At 36.0% G+C, this 25,342-nt stretch overlaps 3 protein-coding genes across 3 annotated transcripts in view; all 3 read left to right on the forward strand.

Annotated features, from left to right (window-relative positions):
* The first annotated feature begins 10,659 nt into the window (after positions 1-10,659).
* Positions 10,660-12,175, forward strand: LOC136802325 (protein KTI12 homolog). The gene is made up of 2 exons (XM_067059044.1): positions 10,660-10,985; positions 11,437-12,175. The coding sequence occupies exons 1-2, from the start codon at positions 10,835-10,837 to the stop codon at positions 12,111-12,113; spliced, it is 828 nt and encodes a 275-aa protein (XP_066915145.1). The 5' UTR covers positions 10,660-10,834; the 3' UTR covers positions 12,114-12,175.
* Positions 12,176-12,220: 45 nt separating this feature from the next.
* On the forward strand, positions 12,221-15,542 carry LOC136802324 (protein misato homolog 1-like). Its single transcript, XM_067059043.1, has 3 exons — positions 12,221-13,010; positions 13,483-13,770; positions 14,629-15,542. The coding sequence occupies exons 1-3, from the start codon at positions 12,411-12,413 to the stop codon at positions 15,364-15,366; spliced, it is 1,626 nt and encodes a 541-aa protein (XP_066915144.1). The 5' UTR covers positions 12,221-12,410; the 3' UTR covers positions 15,367-15,542.
* A 5,463-nt stretch (positions 15,543-21,005) lies between these two features.
* LOC136802326 (uncharacterized) overlaps positions 21,006-25,342 on the forward strand; it is a 33,242-nt gene continuing 28,905 nt past the window's right edge. The window contains exons 1-3 of the mRNA XM_067059045.1: positions 21,006-21,295; positions 21,629-21,688; positions 22,613-22,647. Coding sequence (XP_066915146.1) covers positions 21,053-21,295; positions 21,629-21,688; positions 22,613-22,647 — 338 coding nt within the window. The 5' untranslated portion in view covers positions 21,006-21,052. The remainder of the gene's footprint in view (positions 21,296-21,628; positions 21,689-22,612; positions 22,648-25,342) is intronic.

Below are 25,342 nucleotides of genomic sequence, written 5' to 3' on the forward strand. Positions count from 1 at the left end.
GCAGCAATAGATAACATTCTTGAATATATAGCTTTTTGTCGAAAATTCCTACCAGTTAATTGACCACATAAAAATCAACGCACGTCACCTAAAAATGAACGCCCCTCCTAAAATACAATAAACGCCCGGGGCGAATGTGAAAGACCAATTCATTGAGTTTAAAGCCCGAAGGGCTAGAGTAGAAGACAAAAAGAAAAAGTGAAGCCACTTAATTTCCTATCCAGAACGCCCCCAAAACGCGCTGCGCTCATGACAACAGATTGGATCTAATGGTTTCTTTGTTTTTGAGTACTATATTTTTCGAAATCTAGCGATAGATTTTACTTTCAGTCCGGCATTTGTGTGAAAACCACGCGCAGGCGTTCTGGATGGAAAATTAAGTGGCTTCATTTCCCATCGAAAAGACTCTACTCTAGCTCCTTCGGGGCTTTAAACTCAATGGACCAATTCATCAATTACGCAAAACGAAAAGGTTGGTACTTTGATTCGTAAATTCGAAGAAAAATTTGTATTCTAGGGTTTAGATTAATTAATAATTCAACTTGATTTTTAAAAAGAATCTAAAATTTCCAGCATTACTTTGTTTTTTCCTTTACACTTTGCATTGATATATTTTAAATTTTATCAGGGTTACGATATGGAATTTAAATATTGTGAAACATTGTAAACAAATCTATATCAAGGTTTTATTTTAATTGTATTAACACCACTACATTATATCAAATTTGGAAGTATTTCAAGCAACAAATCACTGTTAAAATAAAATGAAGAGGTGGAAATCTAAACCAAAAACATCAAGCTTCCCATAATTGAATTATCAGATTATATAGTTGTCGGGCGTGTAATTTAATAGTTTTTGACTTCAAATTAATAAGCTTTTTCTTCCACAATAATACCCGAGATTAAATAAATAGTACCTTTCCATAACTGAATTATACAGTTAAATTTACACTCATAATTTATTAGCTTTTGAATCCTAAATTAAAAAGCTTTTCATCTCTCAAAATATATTACAATATAATGCAAGATTAATAATGGAATTAAACTGAAAATAATCATCTTTCAATGATTAAGTTATATAGTTATCAGACATGTAATTTAATAGTTTTTGAATCCTAAATTAAAAAGCTTTTCATCTCTCAAAATATATTACAATATAATGCAAGATTAATAATGGAATTAAACTGAAAATAATCATCTTTCAATGATTAAATTATATAGTTATCAGACACGTAATTTAATAGTTTTTGAATCTTAAATAATCATCTTTCCACTATTAAATTATATAGTTATCAGACACGTAATTTAATAGTTTTTGAATCCTAAATTAAAAAGCTTTTCATCTCTCAAAATATATTACAATATAAAGCAAAATTAATAATGAAATTAAACTGAAAATAATCATCTTTCCATTATTAAATTATATAGTTATCAGACACGTAATTTAATAGTTTTTGAATCCTAAATTAAAAAGCTTTTCATCTCTCAAAATATATTACAATATGAGGCAAAATTAATAATGAAATTAAACTGAAAATATTCATCTTTCAATGATTAAATTATATAGTTATCAGACACGTAATTTAATAGTTTTTGAATCCTAAATTAAAAAGCTTTTCATCTCTCAAAATATATTACAATATAAGGCAACATTAATAATGAAATTAAACTGAAAATATTCATCTTTCAATGATTAAATTATATAGTTATCAGACACGTAATTTAATTGTTTTTTAATCCTAAATTAAGAAGCTTTTCATTTTTCAAAATTGCATCTGATTTTAATAGTGAAAAATCTCGATTTTAATATTGACATATTTCTACTTTTCTTTTTTTCACAAAGTTAAATTTTCTCCAATTTTTTAACATCAAGATTATATAAGGTTTAAAAAAATTAATAACGTTTTTCGTTTAGGTAAAAAATTAAATAGTTACCTATTTAATTTGTCTTTGAAATTAATTAGAAATTAAATAGATTTTAATTACTTAATTAAATTTAATTAGATTTTAATTATTTTTCAGGTTTGTAGTGAAAGTCAATGAATGATGAAGATCCTTTCTGTCACCGTTCAAACTAATTTTTTTTCCATTTAACAGCAAAATAAACATTTAAAACCGAAGAACCACTGCCTAGATTGCTTAGATGCGTGCCGTTCGCGCGGCAATTTGATCAACTTCAGATTCTAAGTCCGTGTGTCGGCTTCCGGTAATTTTTTTGCTGTTCACTGCTACGGTACACCATTTTAAAACAGCATTTTTCGCTGTCCTAGCTACCAGACCGAGAAAATTTTCGTAGCTTCAAGCCAAACAAGGTCATTTTGACGAAATCATCGGTTTGAAGATCAGTCCATCACAAACTGCCATATAAACAAAACTCAACATTCTCACAAAAGTTGTCTTTTTGATTTCCCAAACATTCGTCTAACGCGTTCATTTCAACAATAATTTATGTAATTGCAATTTCGGTCAGTCTGCAATCGGCTTCAACATATACACATGTTTTTATTTACGTGACCGAAATGCCTAGTAAAACAATCCGGGGGTAAGTGGCGAAAGAACACAGCAGATTATTTGTAAAGTAAAGAAATATCTTTTGGTATTGACAATCCAATATGATATATTATATTATATTTCCCTAATTCAAAAATCAAAAATTCATTTTTCATTCGCGAAAAATAAAAATAAGAAAATAATGAATTAATATTACATACTAAGACGCCCCCGTCTTTTACTCTCGTTTAATTCCCGATCTGGGAAGGTGCAAAACGCCCGTCCCCGCCCAATATCCACCCAATCAGCTTAAATTCACTTTAATTGTCCTTTGACTTTCAAAAATTAGTATTTAAGAGCCATTTTCTGTAAGAATCAGGCAGGTCGAGGAAGTGATATCCTCAGATTTTGCCAATTTTTGGATATTTTGTTCAAATACATGAAAATAGATGCTAGTCAAAAATAGTGTGACATTTTTATTTCTCCAAAAAAACACCAAATTTAGAATTTTGTCAATAACTTTCTCAAATCTTGGTATCCTGAAATAAGATTTCAGGAGGCGATAGAGCTAATGAAGACAAAGCCATGGATATAGGTATTTCCCTTATTGGAGCCAGTTTGAGGTTGACAGACCAAAAATGACCATTTCAAGGAAATGTCATCCTCAGAAAAGGGAACTAAAAAGGAAATGTAAAAAATGGGGAGAATAGCCTCCTGGATAGTTATACAAGACAAAAAGTGTTAAAAGAACCAAGATTTCATGTTATATTACCTAATTTGAGGTTGACAAAGTCGAAGTTATTAAAATGCACTGTAAACCTCAAAATTTGGACTTTGAACATTACAATAAGTTTTAAGTAAGGCAAAAAAGCTAAGCAAAGATAGATTTTTAAACAAAACCCATTAAAATGAGCTGTTTTTGAGGTTGACAAGCCGCAAAAGTCTGTATTGAGTCAAAAGTTGGGAGAAAAGGCTTTTTGGGCTGTCAACCTCAAAAAACGCTTCAATAATCATTTGAATCCAATTCCATAGTCTTTCTGTCTTAAAAACAAATATAATTGAGGTTTACAAATGATTTTAAAAGAGCTTCTGGCTGTTTCCATCATTAGACACTTTACCTTGCATTGAAATAAACGTTGTTGTAAACCTCAAAACTTGCTCAAATAACAGATATTTCCTTGGAAAAAGATTTTTAGATGGTCAATAATGATATTTTGTAAGCCAAAGTCATCATATTGATCTACCTTTGTCAAAGTTATGCACAAAACTAATGTTAACCTCATTTTTGGAGCCATTTAATAAATGTCAACCTCAAATAACACCCTTCATAGCAATTTTCAACCCTTTGAGATAATTTCAGAGCTATAACATATCCAAAATCTAATTCAAAAGTCAACTTACAAGGTGTCAAAGAGCCCTAACAGTGTCAACCTCAGGTCATGTTAACCTCAACTTTAGCTCCCACTTCAAAAAAGCGTATCTCGAGTTAGGGTAAACCTCATAAAAAGATACTTATATGCCTAGAAAGCAAAATTATTCAGGCTAACCATACTAAAGTTTCAGTTGTCAACCTCAAACTTAGCACATTTTATGGGGCTAAATGTAAACCTCGACAAAAATGTCACAAATACCCCCTCTATTTTTGACCAGCATCAATAACATCCTATGAAAATTTTTTTGAAAGATCTTTTTTTGTTCCCAAGATATGGACCTTTAAAATTTGGGCCAATTTGCCCAAAAAAGTGCACTTTTGATAAATCTTTGACTTCAAGAGCAATTTTAGACATGATCAAGCTTAAGATTCATTTCAAAACATATTTCACTGGAAGAAATCAATGGGTTCTTTGAAAAAATTGCATTTTGAGAAAAATTTTCTGACCCAATGGCTAGAAATCATTGCCTGAAATCACAACATTTCTAATTTTGAATAGATTTTGAGAGCAATTAGCTGGCTGGCCACAAGTGTCACATTGATATTTTTATATATTTCTGAAGACTTTATGGTCATCTTTAACTTTCAATTAAAATTTCCATATGACACTTAAGGCCACACCCTAAAATGGAGGTTAAACATAGCTTTTCGCTCAATTTTTAGTGTTTTCAATGAGCTTTTAAAGCCATGGCCCTAAGTTCCACCATTGAAACAAACCATTTTTAGTTAGTGTTTTGGCCATATTACCCAACCCCAAAATCAAATCCATGTGTTCTAATACCATTTTTGCACAATTTATCTTCGAAAATCTTTTTAAGTCATCAAGACTTAGCCAATTTTTCCCTTAGCAAAATGCATTGTTTTTCCCTAGCAACCAGACATCCAGCTTTATCAAAATTTTCCAAACTGTTTCCTAGTGGTTCCAGACCATGGTAAATGCCTTAGATTGCAATAGCAAAGTCTTGGACACAATTTTCATTGAATTTTAGGGCATATTAGGGTCGCAGAGACAGAAATAGCAGACCCCAACAGGTAACAAGGAAGCAACTTTGGCTGATGCTTTTTGTTAAGGGATAAATTGGCCAAGTCTTGATGACTTAAAAAGATTTTCGAAGATAAATTGTGCAAAAATGGCATGGGATCATCCCCCCCAGGAAGATGGGGGGGAATCAGATTTTGGTGCCAGGGGGGAAGTGAAAATTTCAAGCTTGATGGGGGGAGAAAGGCGAATAGGGGGTATATTCAGTCCTCTACCTAGTGGGGGGAGTAATAGGATGAATACAGACCTTCCTGGTGTGTTTGGGCATTCAGGCTTATGAGCCTGTCTTTCTTGGGATTTTGAGAGTCTTTTTTTTGCTATAGTAGCTTGCGCGAATTGAGGCAAGTCTGGATCATCACTTCGCAACCCTTATACAATACGGCTAGGGGGATTTCCCAATTAGGGGGGGAGCACGAATTTTAAAGACAGGTGGGGGGGAAAGGCCAGATGGGGGATTTTAGCTCATATTAGGGGGGACCAAAAAGCTGGAGGACGCCATGAATGGTATTAGAGCACATGGATTTGATTTTGGGATTGGGTAATATGGCCAAAACACTAACTAAAAATGGTTTGTTTCAGTGGTGGAACTTAGGGCCATGGCTTTAAAAGCTCATTGAAAACACTAAAAATTGAGCGAAAAGCTATGTTTAACCTCCATTTTAGGGTGTGGCCTTAAAAGTGTCACATGGAAATATTAATTGAAAGTTAAAGATGACCATAAAGACTTCAGAAATATATAAAAATATCAATGTGACACTTGTGGCCAAGCCAGCTAATTGCTCTCAAAATCTATTCAAAATTTGAAATGTTGTGATTTCAGGCAATGATTTCTAGCCATTGGGTTAGAAAAATTTTCTCAAAATGCAATTTTTTCAAAGAACCCATGGATTTCTTCCAGGAAAATATGTTTTGAAATGAATCTTAAGCTTGATCATGTCTAAAATTGCTCTTGAAGCCAAAGATTTATCAAAAGTGCACTTTTTTGGGCAAATTGGCCCAAATTTTAAAGGCCCATATCTTGGGAACAAAAAAAGATTTTTCAAAAAAATTTTCACAGGATGTTATTTTCATGTATCTGAACAAAATATCCAAAAATTGGAAAAATCTGAGGATATCACTTCCTCGACCTGCCTGATTCTGCCTGATTTTTACAGAAAATGGCTCTTAAAAATTATGAATTTATAATAATTACAAAAACAAAAAAATTGATACTTCATTAGTGAAATATTCAATAAATTCCAAGTTTCAATTTTCAGTGGCGTTTTTCTAGTGCTTTGTTGATCACGCAATTTTTGCGTCACACAAACTTTCTCGGGCGCTCGTAATAATTATGCATTGCCAAATTTAGTTCTCCATTATCAAGTCAGGATCGATGGTGACGTCACCTAAGCATAAAAAAGAAAGGATTTCGTCAGTTTTATGCATATATTAATTTGCGAGATATTCTATTCGCCGCGCGAGCGCACTTTTCGTAGACTAGTCGGAATACTTTCTTTTACTTGCAGGATTGATGGTAACTTTTCATCTTCGTTATTTTTAAAATGAAGCACAACCGAAAAAAAAAACGAAACTTCAGAAAGTTGCGTATTTCCAGTGAGTAAACGATTCTGACAATTAACAAAATTGATGATGATAATTTTTTTTCGGTCAGGCAAATGTCTCGTATTGGGGGTTCTAGTCTTGACCCCTAAGCCTACGCGAGATTGAAGCGTTTGGGTAAACGAGACAAAACTCCAAAAAAGCAGGTGTTTTGAAGCGCTTCCGTGCGATCGAAATATCGCTGTTTGTGACGGACTGAAGATGTGATATAGCAAATTTTCGCTTGGGATAGAAGTTAAAGCTACGTGCACACAATATAGCAAAACTGCTTCGCTCATTTATTTTATAAATTTGCTTTGCAAAAATCATAACAACACTCATTAAAAAGTGGCGTTGTGTCTTTTCTCACCTTTTCTAGCCTAGACAATGTAGCAAACATAGTAAGTATAAGGACACTGCGCTTTTAATTGGCTTTTTTGCGTCGGAAAAAAACTTTTTCAAACTTTCAGCAATGATTGACCAAACTGTTACAATGAAAATAAAATTATCCAGCACATTTTTTATCTTCTTACCTTTTTCATCTTCTTACCTTTTTCATCTTCATTGAAGCACTTGAAGTTTACTAAAGTTAAGCACATAAGATATTCTTATAATTATTGATATTCACTAAAACACTATTTGTTGTGCGCAGCGGTAGAGTGCATGACGTAACTTGCGCTGCAACTAACTAACTTGCCTTCTGTTGGCAGATCATTTTGGGCGTTTTGGCGTTACCACCCTCGAAGCAGCAGGCGCCTCTGTCTTTTTGCAACACTTTCCACCATTTTAAATAGCTTAACAATGGATCCAAAAGGGCGCCATAATCTTAGAAGATAATTCGTTTTGGTCTCCGGCTTTAGGAAGTAGCAATGTTTTGGATTGTTTTGATGGAAAATGGTAAGAAACTTAAGTTTACAAGTTTCATTTAGGTTTCACTGGCTGATAGAATGGCAGGATCCTGAATGGTTTCCCTAACTGGATTTGTATACCTTAAAGCCATTGACCTTTTACATAGTTATAATGTATGTTGATTCAGCAGATTGACATAAATAGAATCTTTTGTAATGAATAAAGAAAAATGTGGAGCAAGATTTTTTTCTTCCTTTTATTTACAAATTTGAAAGGACTCTTTTATTAAAATTTTGCTGACGTCAGTTTCAGACGAGTCGGGTGTATATAACACCGTATAATTCCTTTAATTCCATTAATTTTTGCGCGCCTTTTTGTGCACCCTTTTATATTATTTTCGCGCAGAATCAGGTGGTTTCAGTGATAGTCTGTTACCCCCTGTGGACGACATTGATTTCCGTAACAATTTACTTTTGAAAAACTTCAGGATTTCCATAACATTTGAGAATTTTAAGGAAAAATCTTGGATTTTCCGAAACTTAGCACTTAGGGGACCCGTCCATATTCATTTGACAACCCATAACATCAAATTGACATTATCCTCTGAACCCCCCACCCCCACAGATAACGTCAAGCGATGTATACCAAAAGTTGTCGCCATTTTTTCATCAAAGTTTTCCCGTTGCAAAGTCCATACTTGGCTGGCTGTACCCTTGCGTGCATGTGGTCTTCTAACTAATGACCTTTATTTAAAAAGAAATTAAAAGCTCCACTTGGCGCTAGGTCCATGCCGTGCTTTAGGCGTACCACCTTCTTTGCCCACATGTGCGATATGGTTTGCTCGATGGCGCAAACAATGAAAATATGATGTAATGATATCATAGCGAGAACCAATGGGATTATGCGAGCAAATTTTCATGTAATTCATACACAAATATTTTTTCGACAGCTTAAAAAGTAAAGTGTAGTTGTTGGTAAAACAAATAGTCGCAATTTTCACAAAAAGGTACACCTTTGATTTCTTATAACGTCAAATCTAACTTTTGAAAAACCCCCCACCCCCTCATAACGTCAATTTGACGTTTTGCGTTGTCAAATGAATATGGACGGCTCTTAGCAAGAAAATAGAGCAAATTTTATGGGTGAATTTATAGATACATATACAGTACAAATAGGACCCTCCCAGCACTCTGGAAACATCCAGAGCAAAAAGTGCCCTTTTTTTTTTGTTCCGGAACACTTCCGGTGTTCCGGAGTACAATTTTCAGCAATTGGTCTGCACCGGAACTCCGGAACGTTCCGCTGGTACACTTTCAGAGTGTTCCAGACTGTTCCGGAGCAAGATATCTGCGATGTAATTTCGCAAGCGCTCGCTGCTAATCATGTGAAAACTAACTGCACATGTACGTATTTAAAAAAACAAACAGCCGACTCATGGGTAGCAAAACCTCAGGTTTTTTTCCTTTTTTCGAAATTTCGACAGTGATGCTTTAGAATATAATATTTCTTTAAAGGATGTTTAAACAGTTTTGTAGAATGTGTTAAAACCACTTGCTTCAGAAGCATCCAAAGAGCTCTGGAGCTTTGCGAAGAGCAAAATACTGTTTTTTTAGCTGCTTCGGAAGTTTACGGAGCGCTGGGAGGGTCCTGTAAATCATGCATTTTCCAGAACCTTTTTCAAAATTTCTCAGGATTTCCAAGTGAAAAAAATGCCAAAATACAGTGTCCTCCACAGCGGGGTAATAATGGTTTTTTTTCTGGAACTGCCCAATACGTGTGCAAAAATAATGCGCGCGAAATAGGCCTATTTTCAAGCACTTGACCTTGCAAAAATTCTTTTAATAAAATGGGACCTCAATTCATGTAAATATGCCTCTGGGATGTAAAATCTAGCTTGAATACACACTGAAAGTGAGTAAAACTCACTTTAAATCGTCAAAAACACTCAGAAAATATCCCAAAAATTGCATAATGCGTCAGGGGTGTACAGACACAGGGTACTGACCCATAGCCAGGTGGTGGTGTCTATTTTGTATTTCAAAAAAGTTAGTACCCGGTACTACTTTGGGGGTGGGGGTGTGTATTTTTCACTCTTCAAGCAAGTACAGGATACTATTTGGGTACTTTTTCACAGAATTTTTCTGTTTTTCAATAAAAAAAGTAGTTTTTTGTAATATCATAGTATGAACCCCCCCCCTTTTTTAAGGGGGGGGGGATTCGAGTTTTCAAGGAAGGCTTTATAGGGGGGGATGGGCAATTTTCCAGTTAAAATGGGGGGTTTGAGCTTATAGGGGGGGATCAAATAAAAATGGGGGGGATAGTAACTTTTTAGTTAAAAGAATTTTTTTTTTATGTTATATGTTGATTTAAGTCCATAAAATTTAATATCACATAATTTCGACTTGTCTGATTTATTCTCACTGCACTCTGTTTTGAATCAGATTTTGTTTTTCCTTGTTTTTTAACTGGGAGTACAAATTATATGCTGGGGGCTCGGACCCCTGTAAATGGTGCGGGATCAAAAAATTTTAAAAATAGGGGGATACCTTTATAGGGGGGGGGGATGAAATATTAATGGGGGGGTTCAGACCCCTCTGCACACTATGAATATGTTGACTTTTTTCAAATATTAAATTTTTTGATTTGAAATTTTTTTAATCGACAAATTTTTTTTTACTCTTTTGAGATTTTTTTGAAGACAAAACTTCCAAAATGGTCAAGAAGTGTGTGATGAAAATCAAAGGACAAAAGCTTCTGACTCCATCATTGATAGTTTGCTTGAATTATCCCTCAATTTTCAGTCTGAAAAACTAACAATAGTACCCCTCTCTTGGTCTAATCTGTAAAATTTAAGATTTTAGGGGTGGTGTCCCTATTTTTTTCAGCAAAAATAAAGTAGTACCCGGTACTAAATATGGGTGGGTGGTACTAAACAAGATTTTGGTAAAAAATCAAGTTAGTACCCTATGTGTTAGTACCCTGCCTCTGTATCCCCCCTGGATGCGTGGAAATTAAAGGATGCACGAATATTCTATTTCACAAATCCATAAGGGTCAATTTGGAAGAATTCTAAAGGGACTGTATCCCATCTTTCAAATCAGAAAAATTCAATTTTTGCTCCTTAAAAAATATTGAAATTTAGTCAAATTATTTTTTAAGGAGTAAAAAATTGAATTTTTCTGATTTGAGGGATGGGATACAGTCCCTCTAGAATTCTTCCATAACTAAGGGTCATTTACAGCTTGTCTCTCCATTTAACTTCCTGAATTTTTAGGTTATGGAAGTGCTCAATAATGTCAATCATTGTTTTGAGAAGCGATTGGAAAGTTAGATATATCAAGTGCTTGTTCTTGCCACGATGAATGAAATGCTTGTTGACATACTGCTAACTTTATTATTACTGTTTTAGAATTATATTATAATATAGGTGAAAGAAAATTTTAAGAATGCCTTTAATTGTATTATGTGGATTTCCATCGTCTGGGAAAACAAAGACACGTAAAGAACTGGTTAATTATTTGGAAAATAAAAATATCAAAGTGAAAATCATCAGTGAAAATGTTTTGGTTGACGAAAAAAAGAATGAAATATATTCAGGTATAGTAGATATTTTGATATTTTTAAATGTTATAGCAGGGTCTTTCTACAAAATCAAATTGATTCTTAGCAAATAGGTACCGTGAAGTGGAGGGAAACTTGCATAGCCCTCAAATTAAATGAATGACCTGGCTGGTCATTAAATAGAAAGTTAAATCAAAACAAAAATGGTAGAGTAGAGCTGCGGGTGAGCCGAATAGTTCATTTGTTTTGAAATTTTACTGCTTTGATTGGTCAGTCATTTGATGGCTATGCAAGTTTCCCTCCACTGATGCAAGTTACACGACTTCACAGTAGGATATACATTTCTGATTTCATCTTTCAAGGAAATAGTGCAAAAGCAACTTCTCATAAAAGAAATGTCTTGATATTGGATCATTATTTTGATTTTAAAGTGATTTTTACCAAAACAAGAGCAGCAAATTTGAATCTTATTTTTGTTTTCTTTTAGACTCCACTAAAGAGAAATCTATTAGGTCAGCATTAAGAGCTGCAGTTGAGCGGGATATCACACGAGATACAGTCACCATTGTTGATGGGTTGAATTACTTGAAAAGTTTGAGATACGAAATGCATTGTATCGTTAAAGCAGAGAAAACTCTGCATTGTGTCATCTATTGTGGAATAACCAAAGAAAAATGTAAAGAATGGAACGAAAGTCGAAATGAAAATGAAAAATATAGAGATGAAGTACTTGATGGATTGTTTATGCGGTTTGAACCACCTGATAGTAACAAAAGATGGGATTCTCCACTCTTCACTATAACACAAGAAACTCCATTGAGTTTTGATGATGTTTATGACTCTTTATACAAACGCAGTGCCCCACCTCCAAACCAATCAACAATACCTACTCCACTGAGTAGCGGGAATTTCATGCATGATTTAGATCAAGTTACTCAGTCTATTATCAAAGAGATTTTGGACATGCAGAAAACTGCTATGATAGGTGATAGTATCAAGATAACAGATTCAACCGAGAAACTTGTTCTGTTAAAGCAACTGAATATGCCAGAGTTGAGAAGAATTAAACGCCAGTTTATCTCATACGCAAAAATGCATCCAGTTGAGGACATGACTAAGCTTAGAAATATGTTTGTACAATTTTTGAATAATACCATACGATGAGTTACTATTATTTTTTATAATCATTTTTAGATTTTACACTACTTTAGTATTATTTAATAAACTTTTGTTTTTTCGCTTTTACTACCGGCTACCTATGCCAAAGATTTTGTCTTGTTATTGGGATACTTCTAGATAATCCCATCGACACAACTGCCAGGACTTTTCCTTCATATTAAACAAATTATTCAAATATTTTACACTGATTTGCAACTTTTTTGAGAAGATTTCTATACCGGGACTTTAAGATTATGTGTACTCATTATAATAATATGCTTTATTCTAGTTTAAATACAAAGTATGTCTATAAATGAAATAATAACATTACAATTTGGAAATTATTCCAATTTTGTTGGGACCCATTATTGGAATTCTCATCAAAAACGATTATTAGAAAGAGAAAACTCTACAGAAGATAATCGAAATTACATCACTAAACTTTTCAGAGAAAGTCAGTCAAGTCGCACACGTTTTGTGCCTCGGGCAATTTGTTTTGATCTGAAAACCAAGCTGCAAACATTAAAACAAGATGGTACCTTTGCTGATGAGGATGATATTAGTGATGGATTCACAACTGGAGCACAAGATGTAGGTGACATTGTCACTTACAATGAGCCTAAAATTGAGCAAAACGATTTCGTAAAACAGGTACAATCAGGAGAATTCGATCAAAATGGCAAAGTAAAATTTGAATTTGAATCAGAAGTTAAAACATGGAGTGATTATATGACGTATGAGTTGGATAACCACTCCATACAACTTTTATCAGAGAACTATAATGATGGGGATGATTTCAAATTTTTTGGTAAGGGACAAGATGAGTATAAAAATATTGAAGATGACTTTGAGGATTACCTTCATTACTGGGCTGAAGAATGTGATTATTTAGAAGGATTTCAGGTAAGGTTTCACATATTTATCTTAAAATGGAAATCTTAAATTGATTTTGAAAGAAGACTAGAATGCTGAAAGCATAGACTATTTGGTTATGAATCCTTTTCTCGCCAACACTTGTAACAAAGATATTATAAAGATGCATCTTGAGTCTCTTCGAAATCCAAAGTTTGTCAAAGTTTGTCAAGAATAACATTGTGATGTTAAAAGTCAAATTTCAAAGAAAAAAAAATGAAATTTAATTTTAAAGGGCCTCCAAATTCATCTGTTTTTGAGTAACTTTCTTGTTATTCTGGTTATTAATTCTTCTGTCATTTTCTAAATTCTGTATCAATATTATGTTCAAGATCATTCAAAAAGTAAAGTCTGAATTGAAATTGAACCAGATCATGGTTTTGGTGTCTTTCATCAAGGATTTTTCGTTTCTCTTTCTTTTTTTAATGTGTATTCGACATCTATTTCTGTACTTTGTTAATAGCTTATGAGTGACCTCCATAACGGTTACACTGGTTTACAATCTAAAGTATTGGAATATCTTGCGGACGATTACAACAAGAAAAGTAGACTCAGTTTTATGAACTGGTCAACCAGCACCACCTCCAAAGATGAAAAAGACGATTTTGACGTCATTTACCAATACCTGAATGTGGCTTTATCACTTCAAACAATGAAGAATTATAATTCATTGTCAGTGTTTCAAGGAATGCAATCAGATTATTTTAAAAGCTGTGATGGTGGAATACAAATCCCGTATGTGGAATACCAGGTAGCTTTTTTATGTGAAATTATGATAAATCCACAGTCGCAATGAATCATGGGGTATCAGGGTTGATCGCATTCCAATAGCAGGTTAAGGCCTATAAGTCTAAACTTTTCTTTTTTATCCAGAGTTTTGAAAGTGTTGAATAGAACTTTTCAGTCAGACAAAAGATTACCATAAGTCAAAAATGCTTACTTTTAAGAGGCAAAGTTAGTTTCTAATCAGTCTTGATGCAAATTTAATCAGATATTATCGATCAGTTAATTAACTTCAGTAAGTTCAGGTAGTTATAAGACAATTTATTAATCTAATACCACGATAGTGTCTATGTTGCTGCATTGATTGTTGATAGTCCTAGTGATTTAAACCTGGGTGATTCGGATTTGAAAACGATTTAAAACCTTTTCTATAATAAATTTATTTGGTATTTGTATCTTGATTGAGTTTGAGGAACTATGTTTACACACAGAGTTGTTATGTTATTTATCAGGCCAAGTCTATTATTCAGAAAAGAAGTGACGTGTTTTTGCTAGAGAGAAAATCAGACTTTTCACTAAAAGAACACCCCCTTCTCATAGACCCACTGGGAATCCTTCCCACTGAAAAATTGTCCAAAATATCATCCCCGGTGGAAAATAATTATCAATTTTTGTCCCCACTGATAATAACCAAATAAACCAATCCTAACTGCAAAAATTATGCTATTTTCCCATCCCCGCTGACTTTTCTAGTTTGAAAATAAAAGAATTGAATCCCCAGCCATAACGAGTTTCAGTCAATTATTTTTATCCCCAAAAAATCCTACTGGGTCTGTGAGAAGAGGGTGTAAAAGAGTTACCATGATATAATTTTTATCGACTTTAGAATGACTTGGCATACCATACCAGTGCTATACTTGCAGCAGCTCTAGACAGCACTACCATTCCACTCTACCAAACCCAGGGAACAATGACTATGTCTGAGTTATGCCACCACGTTTCACATGGAAAATGGAAACTGGCTGGTACATCGTTCGGTCTGCCTCTACAAGGTAGTCTCAGTGATGGCAACACTCTATTTGATACCATGTTATCAGCTAAAGGATTCTACAACGGAATGTCAACTTGCTTATTCCCGAATCTGAAAGATGTTGCTTTGAAACCGAATTCTCAACTCGTTGTTCTTCAGAATTTATCATCAGATTTGGTATGTCCTGATCAAATTGATAGCAAGATTCTCCAAGGGCTTGGGTTGAATCGTAACGTTTTTAACAGGCACCCAATGTCAGTTTTGGAGTATTTTAGTGAGAGATTCTACCCGTGTAAAACAACATTGACCAAATTGTATTACAGCACTGACAAATTGAGACAAGATCAACCTTTCCCTGATTTGATCAAAGGTGAAAAAAATCCAACTACGTTTTCTTCGCTGTACACATCACCATGTTTTTATGATTTTTTACATGGAATCGTGATGGCTTTGAGGAGAATGAATTTACACAAAGTTCACGCTATACAAGAGTTTGGCTTGGATCGGGACATTATTACTGAGCTCACTGAAGATTTAGTACAGATTGCTCAAACGTATAATTATGAGAAAGCATTCCATGAACTGGAAGAATGAAAATCATTTTTTGTGAAATCAGCAATCTTTAGTTCTTCCTTGGTGGGATGATCTACTTAATTATACGTATTATTACATACTTAATTATTAATACACGGGTTTCGAATTAAATCTGGCGCGAGAGAAAAAATCAAGTAAATAAAAGGAGCGATAAGGGGAAATGCCTTATAAAAGGTTGATAGATTTCCTTTCTTCTCTTTTGAAAGCCAGGTGTTCATTCAAAAGATGTTTTTCTATTTTAAATTCAATAAAAGAAATATGATTAAACGATTGACTTTTTATTCTAATGTTTTTTGTTTTCATAATGACCCATAAAGTCTGTCAAAATGGAAAAATGAGCTAAAATTGCTTGATACACGGTGTCACGGGCGGGCCGCTACGGCTCAATAAGTAACTCCCGACAATTATCCTCAACAGCAATATTTATATTTGTCCCCGGATTAGTTCAGGATCCCAAGCTATTATCGGAAGAGAACCGGTTAGGTATTATAGAATTCAAAGCACGAGTAGTAGCAAGGTTTAAGTTTGATGCATCAATTCTTCAATAAAATAAATAACCATAAAATCTACGTAGTAAAGTCTCTGTAATTAAATCAGTCCATAGTCCGTGTCTGCCATTTAACATTTACCCTCCGCTGTTGGCTCAGCGGAGACTCTGCTTCATTTTGTCTCAGTCCAGCCATTTAACATTTACCCTCCGCTGTTGGCTCAGCGGAGACTCTGCTTCATTTCGTCAGTACCATTTAACATTTACCCTCCGCAGTTGGCTCTGCGGAGACTCTGCTTCATTTCGTCAGTACCATTTAACATTTACCCTCCGCAGTTGGCTCTGCGGAGACTCTGCTTCATTTAATTCGTCACGCTTCATAAGCGTCAGTTTACATGTATACTTGGGTGTCAAACAATAAATCTCCCCAAACAGGGAGAACCCACCTCGATCAGAGGCAGTTTGAAAGACCCCGTTCTTTTGTCTGTTTTCGTATTTCGTTTGAAAATGCACAATATGTGCATAGTGGCTTTCCACAGTTCATCACGTGACAACACCTCCGCCAACGGGAAGTTTGGTCCCCAAACTTTCAAAAGTACTTTCATTATGGTCGGTCACACTTTTGTTCTGCGGCTATTTCCGTCGTGGGCACAAGTCGAACACTCCCAACGAATGCTTCAGAGACAGATTGGATGGGAGCTCGCGACATTGCATCTACATCACTGTTCTTCGCTCCTCTCTTGTAGCGGATCTCGAAAGAATACTTCTGAAGCAGAACAGCCCATCTGGACAAGCGTCCACTCGAATCGCGGAATCGCAACGCATGAATCAGGGGTTGATGATCCGTAGATATTGTGAAGAAACGTCCTTCGAGATATTGACTGTATCTCTGAGATCGTGTATGGGATCTCTGCGTTTCTCAGAACCCTACCTCCGTATCTGATTAGATGTGGCTTATCATCACCCGAAGTCTGTGACAGCACATACCCAAAAGCCAACCCAGAAGCGTCTGTGTTGAGGATGAACTCTTTGTTGAAATCCGGGGACTCGAACAAGGGCGGGTTTGTCAACCTTTCAATTAGGGTTTGCCAGGCTTTGTCTTGCTCTCCTCCCCACTGAAACTTTGGGATGCACTTGTAAAGAGGTCTGGCGATCTCCGAGTACCCAGGAACAACGCGACGATAATAGTCCGTCAGCCCTAGGAATGACTGGACTTCTTTGGTCGTTTTTGGCTTCTTGGCGTCCAAAAGCTTCCTGACGTTATCGACCTTTGGCTTGATCCCTTCCGCTGACACTTCATGACCCAAGAAGTTGAGGACTGGAACACAAAAGTGACACTTCTTTCGCTTCGTTTTCAATCCGGCGTCCCGCAATCGTTTGAATATGGTCTGGATATGCTCTAGGTGCTTCTCGAAGGTGTCGCTGTAAATGAAAATATCATCAGTGAAGATCGAAACAAAATCCCAAAGTTCATTTCGGAACACGTCTTCCAATGCTGCTGGATCTTCGTCGAAGGAATACATCATGTTTCTCAGCCCCTACAAGGTTAAATGGGTAAACTCCTTCTTAAAAGAAGTAACCCCAAGTCCGTAGGTAATCAACAGAACGCTAGGTAAGTACTTGGAACAAGTACAAGTTAGCTAAACGTTGACAGCTGAGTGTAAACTTGTTAGAGGACTTGTTTTTTGTACTCCCTCAGCTCCAATGATGTAGATATTCCTTGAATTTCACCAACGAGATCTTTCTGCTTCTTCTCCAGGTACCTCAGCCTTCGAATTTTCCTTTCCGTCGTTCGAAGTTCTCTTTCTTGCCTTGTGATTTCCCTGGCTAGCTTCGTCTTCTTTTTCCCTTTGGGCAATTCTTCCCTTAGGTTATGCTCCAACAGCTCCTTCAAGGTTATCTTATCAGCCGAAAAAAAATCTCATAAACTGTTTGATGATTTCAAAACCATTATCAAAACTCCTGAGCAAGAGAAAAGCTTGATGGGATCATAATGGTTGTTCGATCAACCAAGACAAACATCAATCAACTACATTCAACAATGTTTGATCAACCATTTTTCTTGAAATGTTTCAAAATGTTTGTTCAACCGTGCAAACATTATATAGGTTTTACAGCTACTTGCAAGCCATTCAAGTGATCAAACAAACAGTTCGGTCTTAAACAATTCAACCAAAACTTCGTTCCTCTCCTTCAGCATGAATTTCTGTACGTCTTTTGAATGTATTTCTAAAGTTTGCTAAAATTGACACCACTTTAATCAACATTCATATGAAATGTCAATAATAACCACATCCACTTTTAAATACACAATTTCATTCATAATAATTCAACGTCAAATGTCAGTAATAACCACATCCATTTCAAATGCACAATTCCATACGTAATAATCAATGTCAATAATGTTCAAGTTCAATTTCAATACGGTAAAACTCAATGGTAATGCAAATCAAACCAATGTCACTATTCGATGCTTTCCTGAACAATCCCGGTTGTAGCCCCCATCTGTCACGGGCGGGCCGCTACGGCTCAATAAGTAACTCCCGACAATTATCCTCAACAGCAATATTTATATTTGTCCCCGGATTAGTTCAGGATCCCAAGCTATTATCGGAAGAGAACCGGTTAGGTATTATAGAATTCAAAGCACGAGTAGTAGCAAGGTTTAAGTTTGATGCATCAATTCTTCAATAAAATAAATAACCATAAAATCTACGTAGTAAAGTCTCTGTAATTAAATCAGTCCATAGTCCGTGTCTGCCATTTAACATTTACCCTCCGCTGTTGGCTCAGCGGAGACTCTGCTTCATTTTGTCTCAGTCCAGCCATTTAACATTTACCCTCCGCTGTTGGCTCAGCGGAGACTCTGCTTCATTTCGTCAGTACCATTTAACATTTACCCTCCGCAGTTGGCTCTGCGGAGACTCTGCTTCATTTCGTCAGTACCATTTAACATTTACCCTCCGCAGTTGGCTCTGCGGAGACTCTGCTTCATTTAATTCGTCACGCTTCATAAGCGTCAGTTTACATGTATACTTGGGTGTCAAACAATAAATCTCCCCAAACAGGGAGAACCCACCTCGATCAGAGGCAGTTTGAAAGACCCCGTTCTTTTGTCTGTTTTCGTATTTCGTTTGAAAATGCACAATATGTGCATAGTGGCTTTCCACAGTTCATCACGTGACAACGGCCAATTTTCGTTCTGTTTACTTGATTTTCTTCGTGCAAATTTACATGGGATCAAAGCTAAAGCTAAGCAAAAATTTAATTCGAAACCCGTGTATTATTACATACGAATTGGAAAATGAAAGTATGTTCTTGAAATCAATTGGATCTCTGGTTTTATCTATAGTCGGGATGACCTTAACCTAATTCTGCGTGCAGTGGTATTAGACCAGTACTCTGATGAAATCGATCTGCTCGAACGAACAGTGTTACAGCTTCTTAAATCCTTACACTCATAAAACGTTGGTATAGAATGGTTCTCACAGTCTCTAGTGAACCAAAAAGCTTATTGTGAAAAACGACTTGATACAGGAACTCAAAATGACTTTTTGAAATTCTAGATTATTTCCAAATTCCGCAATGATGGATAATTTTCGTACATTATGGTTACGATAAATTGTAATTATTACACGGTAAGGACCATCTTAAAAAAACGAGCAACAGATGAACACACTCGATATCGCATACTTGAAGTAGGTTCATGTTACAAATGGTCGAGACAGTATTGAGCAATTCTATTAACAAAATATTTTAAGTATTAAGATAGTTGTTCTGGGGTCATGACATAAATTCGAGTTCTCTTAAGTTTTGAGAATTTTTAGTGGACCCCAAGGCTTTGACCAAATCTTCGCAAATCCTCTGGGTGTTTATTGCCTCCCATGTTTATTATTGACCCCCTCTTTTTAGACTTTTTTGGGTGTCTACTCCTCCGATGTCAATTAGCAGTTTTTCATTTAGTTTTGTACATAATTTTTTATTTAGAAAAACAAATTTACAGATACCGGGTGCGCCACAAAATCTCTCTTTGAAACTAATTTTCTCGAAGTCTAAAATTTTAAAAATAACCAATCCTTTTTCATTGGAAAGAAGAAAGATAAACTTAAATTTTGATGGAAAAAAAGTTACTTTCAGAAAGTGCTCGAAAACGTTAAAAATTGACCTATCAAATTTTTATTTTAAATTTGGCAATCGCAATAGCCTTTACATGATTAAGAGCATTTTTGAGTAACTTAAAACATAAATTTTGAAAGTGAAGGGTCGAATAGGTTTTAAATCTTCATCTAAATCAATTTTATTTATTTTTACCAAAGTTTTCCTCAGATTTTTGGTTCTAGACTGGATAAAGTGTAAGGCTGGATCTACCTCGAAACCCATATTGATGTATTTTTATGAATTTTATCAGATCTTTTGGCCTTTTTCGACGAATTTTCTTCTTTTCATTGAAATTCAACCTTCCTTTATATAACAAAAGGTCATTTAGACAGCTAATTATCATTTTTAATGACTGAACCGAAAATACTGATGTATCATGTAATTATGCTTCTGTTTAATTTGATAAGTCGATTTTTAACGTTTTTGAGCACTTTCCGAAAGTAACTTTTTTATTCAATTGAGCATAACTTTTGATCTAATGAATCGAATTTAATAAATGACCCATCAAAATTTAAGTTTATCTTTCTTCTTTCCAATGAAAAAGGATTGGTTATTTTTAAATTTTTAGATTTTGAGAAAATTCACTTTAAAGAGAGAAACTTTTTTGTGGCGCACCCGGTAGTATAATTCTTTACTGATACAACATATTGACATAGCGATTTACAAAACCTTGAATTTGAAACCTGACACCAGTTAAAATTTGTCGACTTTTAAATGCACTTTTCTCTTTCTAGCATGTATCTTAATCGTTTTGATTGAAATCGGTTGATTGATATGTTTTTAAAAGGGAGATTTTCTCGACTTACCCCTTCCCTCCTTTGGCTAGCCTTCAAACTGATAAAAGTCATCTTAGGCTTTCGTATTAGATTTTTTTGTAGCAGAATAAATTAGATTTGAAACGTGAAGCAACTAAGCAACTAAGAATTTCTATTTCTCTATGAACTTGTACAATCTATGCAAATCTATGTTTCTCAATTATTTTCTTTTTAGAAGATAAAAAAATAATAGAAAAAAACATCGGATACAAAGGAGCGACATACTATGGATGTTGTCAAAACCTATTTGGCGAATTTTGATGCTTTATCGGATGGCTGTAAACAATTGTATGATATTGTGATCGACAAAATCTCACAACGTTATGTTTACTTACCTGTGACTGGGCTTGTCCTTTTCTACTTGGTATTCGTACGCGAGATCAGTGGTAAGAAGAGAAAGAGGGTAGACAAGAAACCATGCAACCCTGATGAAGAGCACACTGGAGATGAACACCCTAACGATTATCCGGTAAGAGTGCAGTTTTATTTTTTCGTCTCGGTGAAGTATATGATACATGAAAAGGATTTATCACCTCTTAATCATGCATAATTTACCAAATATTTAAGAGTATGCTAATTATTCGCTACCTATAATAAATCTTCCGTCTCAGAAGAGAAACCTTGCTTTGACCAAGTTTCTTTGACTGAGATTTCATTCTTCGTCTCGAAAAGTGATCCACTTTTCAGCCAATGAGATTTAATCATTTCGAGCTGGAAATAAGGTTTAACTCACTATGAAGCTCCTCTTCTAGATAAGCTATTTGCTTGGAAACTTCTTGTACGCCATTTTCTTCATTTTTAGGATATGCCGATTTTGGATGGCTGGTTAAAGATTACAATCGCCAAGAGATTGTATAAAACTGTAAGAAATTATTTTTTTATGTTTAAATCATTGGTGGTACAGTGGAGTCTCGATAACTCGAACACGCACGTGGAACGCAAATTTGTTCGAGTTAAGGAAATTTTCGATTTATGGAGTAAGGTTTATAAGGCATTGTTAACTGAAGGGACGAGAAAATTTGTTCGAGTTAAGGAGACACTCGAGTATATAGAGGTTCGAGTTAAAGACACTCCACTGTAGTACGTCTTTTGAACGCAGATGAAGGCTTCTGAAGGTTCCTCTTACGATAGTTATCAACCAGAATGTAGGGGAAGGTGCCTCTCTTTCTCCCCGGATTGCTCCAGTACGAAACAAAGTGACATCGCTATATTTTTCTTAGAATGCATTTTACATCTTTTAGAAAAATTGGGTAATGTAGCTTTTAACTTATAGTCAGGTAGAATTAGGTCATAAACCGCCAAAACCGGGACAAAAATGGTGTAGAGATGAAATTTTGCACAAATGTCCAGAAACATGTCAGGAATCACCAAAAAAAAAGCCCCACCCTCAGGAAGATGGGAACCCCCTCAAATCCATAATGGCGGACATGGTACTTTTTTCTACAATTAATCAAGGGGGGACCCTTGGTAACTGATTTTTAATTGTTTTCACATGTCAAAAATAACTAGACAGGGAGATTCCTCTCGATGAGTAGATAAAGAAAATGTGGTCACTTTTGAAATTTAGACCACGTGGTCCCGAGATATGGCCTCTAAAGTCCAAAAAATGACGATTTTGATGACGTCAGCATTTTTACTGAGAGCAATAAATTCCATTTTTGTCTGGGTAGTTATGCAATTCTACCTGAATATTACAAATGGTTGCGTAGTTATTTTTTATGTGTGAATAGTTTGGTTTCATTTTATATTAATTGTTTTCAAAAGAACACTTTTTCATTTGTTTTAGTACATTGGAGACGTTCTACTTAGGAAACATAAAAAGTGAGTTTAAAATATTTATGTTTTACTGAAATTTTTTATAGCTCAGGTAGTTTGGTGGGTCACTCATTGGAGTACATCACCAAAAACCGGGATATTTCGCTCTGTTTCGTGGTGTGAATTTCAAGTTCTTTTGGCGCAGTAGTGTAGTGGTTATCAGTCTTGACTTCCGTGCAGGAGGTTGGGGTTCGATTCCCACTCAATGCTGTGGTTCACTTTGGCAAGTGAATGTACTTTCGCCCAGGTCAACCCATGCCATGGAAGCCCGGGGGGCNAATCGGTTTGGATCGATTAGGTATGACGAGAAAGCATAATGATCTTTGATTTGTGATGATGCTGGAGATGTTCTTCCCACGTAGAAGACGTCCATTTCTTTCTTGATCTCAGCTGAATCTGTATCACTGAGTCTGATTTGGTCAGGTCGTAATGTTGGAAAGTTGTCTGAATGAAGGCTCATCCATGGGTATCCGTTGATCCACACAGAATCTTGGTTGACGTCCTTTATGGTAGCTCCTCGACGCGTTCCAATGTCAGCAACCATGTCATGACTTTCAACAAAGAACCATTCTTCGATCTTTGTGAACCTCAGGATTTCGATCACACGATTTCTTACCCATTGAGTAAGTGATTTTTCTGGATTGGTTATCCAGAAGAGAGAGATTTGATTGTCGGTAAATTTGAATTTCTGTTGAATGTTGAGATTCTTGAACGAGCGACGAACGATTTCTCCTGTGTATGTGCTGGTCAATGAAGCGAAGAGTTCAGCTCTGGGTAATGTCATTCCTTTTGGAACTACTTTTGATCTTCCCAGAACCAGTTGGCAGGAGTATGTTCCAATTCGACGTTTGAAACGCACGTAGATACAAACACAGATCATTCGTTTGCTTGCATCTCCAAAGTCTAGTGTTTGAACATCAAGGCTGGTTGCATCGATGGGAATGATAGCACGATTGAAACGTAGGTCTCCAAGCTCTTTAATCATCTCGAAATTAGACTCCCATAGTGGTCGTAGCTCGTCTGGAATTTTGTCGTCCCAATCCAACTTTCTGAGTGTGAGATCTTGCATGTCGATCTTCATTGAGGCGACGATTGGTGTGATTTTGCCCGTCAAGTCGAAGATTTCGCCAACTTTTGAGCAGCAATGACGTCTGGTTAGTCTTGACGGTATGATTCCTTCTGTATTGGTGGGTTTCTTTCCACGAGTTTTCTTGGCGAAATTTAATTCTCCAAGGTTGAGTGAGATTGTGTCCTCCTTTGGAAACCACTTCATACCAGCTACATGGATCGTCTCTCCATCGTCAGTGAGGCTTTCGTTTGGTTCTTCTCCAGAAAATGCAACACCTTTGAGTCGAAAGTTTCCTTTGCTGAGAACGACTTCGAGATTGTCAGCAAGTGAATGAGCTTGGGTGCGTCCCGTCTCCCCAGACAGGCAATCGTCTACGTACACGTCATTATGAACAACATCGTTGACTTTTGGATAATCCTCCTTTGACAGGTCGGCGATCTTGCGAAGTCCATGTTCTGCTTGATTCCCTGACGAACGAACTCCATAAATCAGGGTTTTGATTATCTTTTCTTCTGGAAGCTTTGTTGGGTCAAGGTTAGGTTCCCAGATGTATCTTTGGAAACACCAATTGGATTCGTCAAGTTTGATGGTATTGTACATCTTACTGATGTCGGTGTGTATTGCAACTTGATGTGTGAACCAGCGAATAACGACTTCTTGCAATTTGTTGAGATTATTTCTTCCTTTGGCGAGGAGATCATTTAAGCTGTATCCTGATGACGTGGGTTGAGATGCATCGAACACCACCCTGCACGGTGTGCTCAACGAGTTCCCTTTCCATACAGCACGCCAAGGGATGTAGTATTGAGTGGTATGGTCACGAAGATATTGTTGTGTTGCTTCAGGAAGATTCCTTAGGTAATCGACATACCCAAGTCTTTGGAGTTTCGACTCAGAATCCAAGATATCTTGTTTGTCCTTAACATTGATTGCTAGATTTAGCTTTCGTAGCTGTTGGTTGTAGACTTTTATTGCTTTGGTTTTGTTGTTTGCAAGTCTCTTTGGATCTGATATGAACGGTAGAATTGCGGTGATGGATGACTCGTCATGATTGAGAGTGATTGACGAATCAATGATGTGTTGTTCAACTTCTTCTCTCAAGCTGATTGTTTCGTATTCATCGTGGTTCTTGCATTGGTTGCAAGTTCTGCATACTGGGCAACGGTAGGTGATTTCACTTCCGGTTGTCTCTGCTAGCTCGAAGAGACGCTGTCGTGATGTAAGATGAGCTTGAGTGTCGCTGGAGTCAATTGATTGAGAAAAGTCGCTGTAGTAGCCAAGGAGTGGAACTTCGTTGTTGAAATGATTGGGTCCACGATTGATGAAGAATGATTGAGTTGTGAAGTATCCATCGTGGATTTGGGTGAAAACCTTGTGTGGACCACCAACTACTCCACGTCCACCACCATCTGAATTGAGGAAGGGTGATTCGAACAACGATAACCCTGATTCCATCTGATGAACGAGCTTTGGAAAGTAACGAAGGTACTTGATGCCAAACATGAGATGTGTGTCGCCACCAACTGCAGGAGGGAGTTTTGGCAACTCTCTCGATCTTTGAAGCTGGTTGTTCTTGTAGTCTTGATGAATCTCTTGCTCAACGTCAATCAATGGATAGTAAGGAAAGGTAGA

Source organism: Clytia hemisphaerica, unplaced genomic scaffold, assembly GCF_902728285.1.
Source record: "Clytia hemisphaerica strain Z4C2 unplaced genomic scaffold, Clytia hemisphaerica genome assembly, whole genome shotgun sequence".
NCBI lineage: Eukaryota > Metazoa > Cnidaria > Hydrozoa > Leptothecata > Clytiidae > Clytia > Clytia hemisphaerica.

Bases quoted from the DNA above. Each gene is read 5' to 3' on its own strand.
- LOC136802325 (XM_067059044.1), top strand. From the start codon at position 10,835: ATGCCTTTAATTGTATTATGTGGATTTCCATCGTCTGGGAAAACAAAG. The intron at 10,986-11,436 runs GTATAGTAGATA...GTTTTCTTTTAG, and splicing joins AAAGAATGAAATATATTCAG to ACTCCACTAAAGAGAAATCT.
- LOC136802324 (XM_067059043.1), top strand. From the start codon at position 12,411: ATGTCTATAAATGAAATAATAACATTACAATTTGGAAATTATTCCAAT. The intron at 13,011-13,482 runs GTAAGGTTTCAC...CTTTGTTAATAG, and splicing joins ATTATTTAGAAGGATTTCAG to CTTATGAGTGACCTCCATAA. The intron at 13,771-14,628 runs GTAGCTTTTTTA...TATCGACTTTAG, and splicing joins TCCCGTATGTGGAATACCAG to AATGACTTGGCATACCATAC.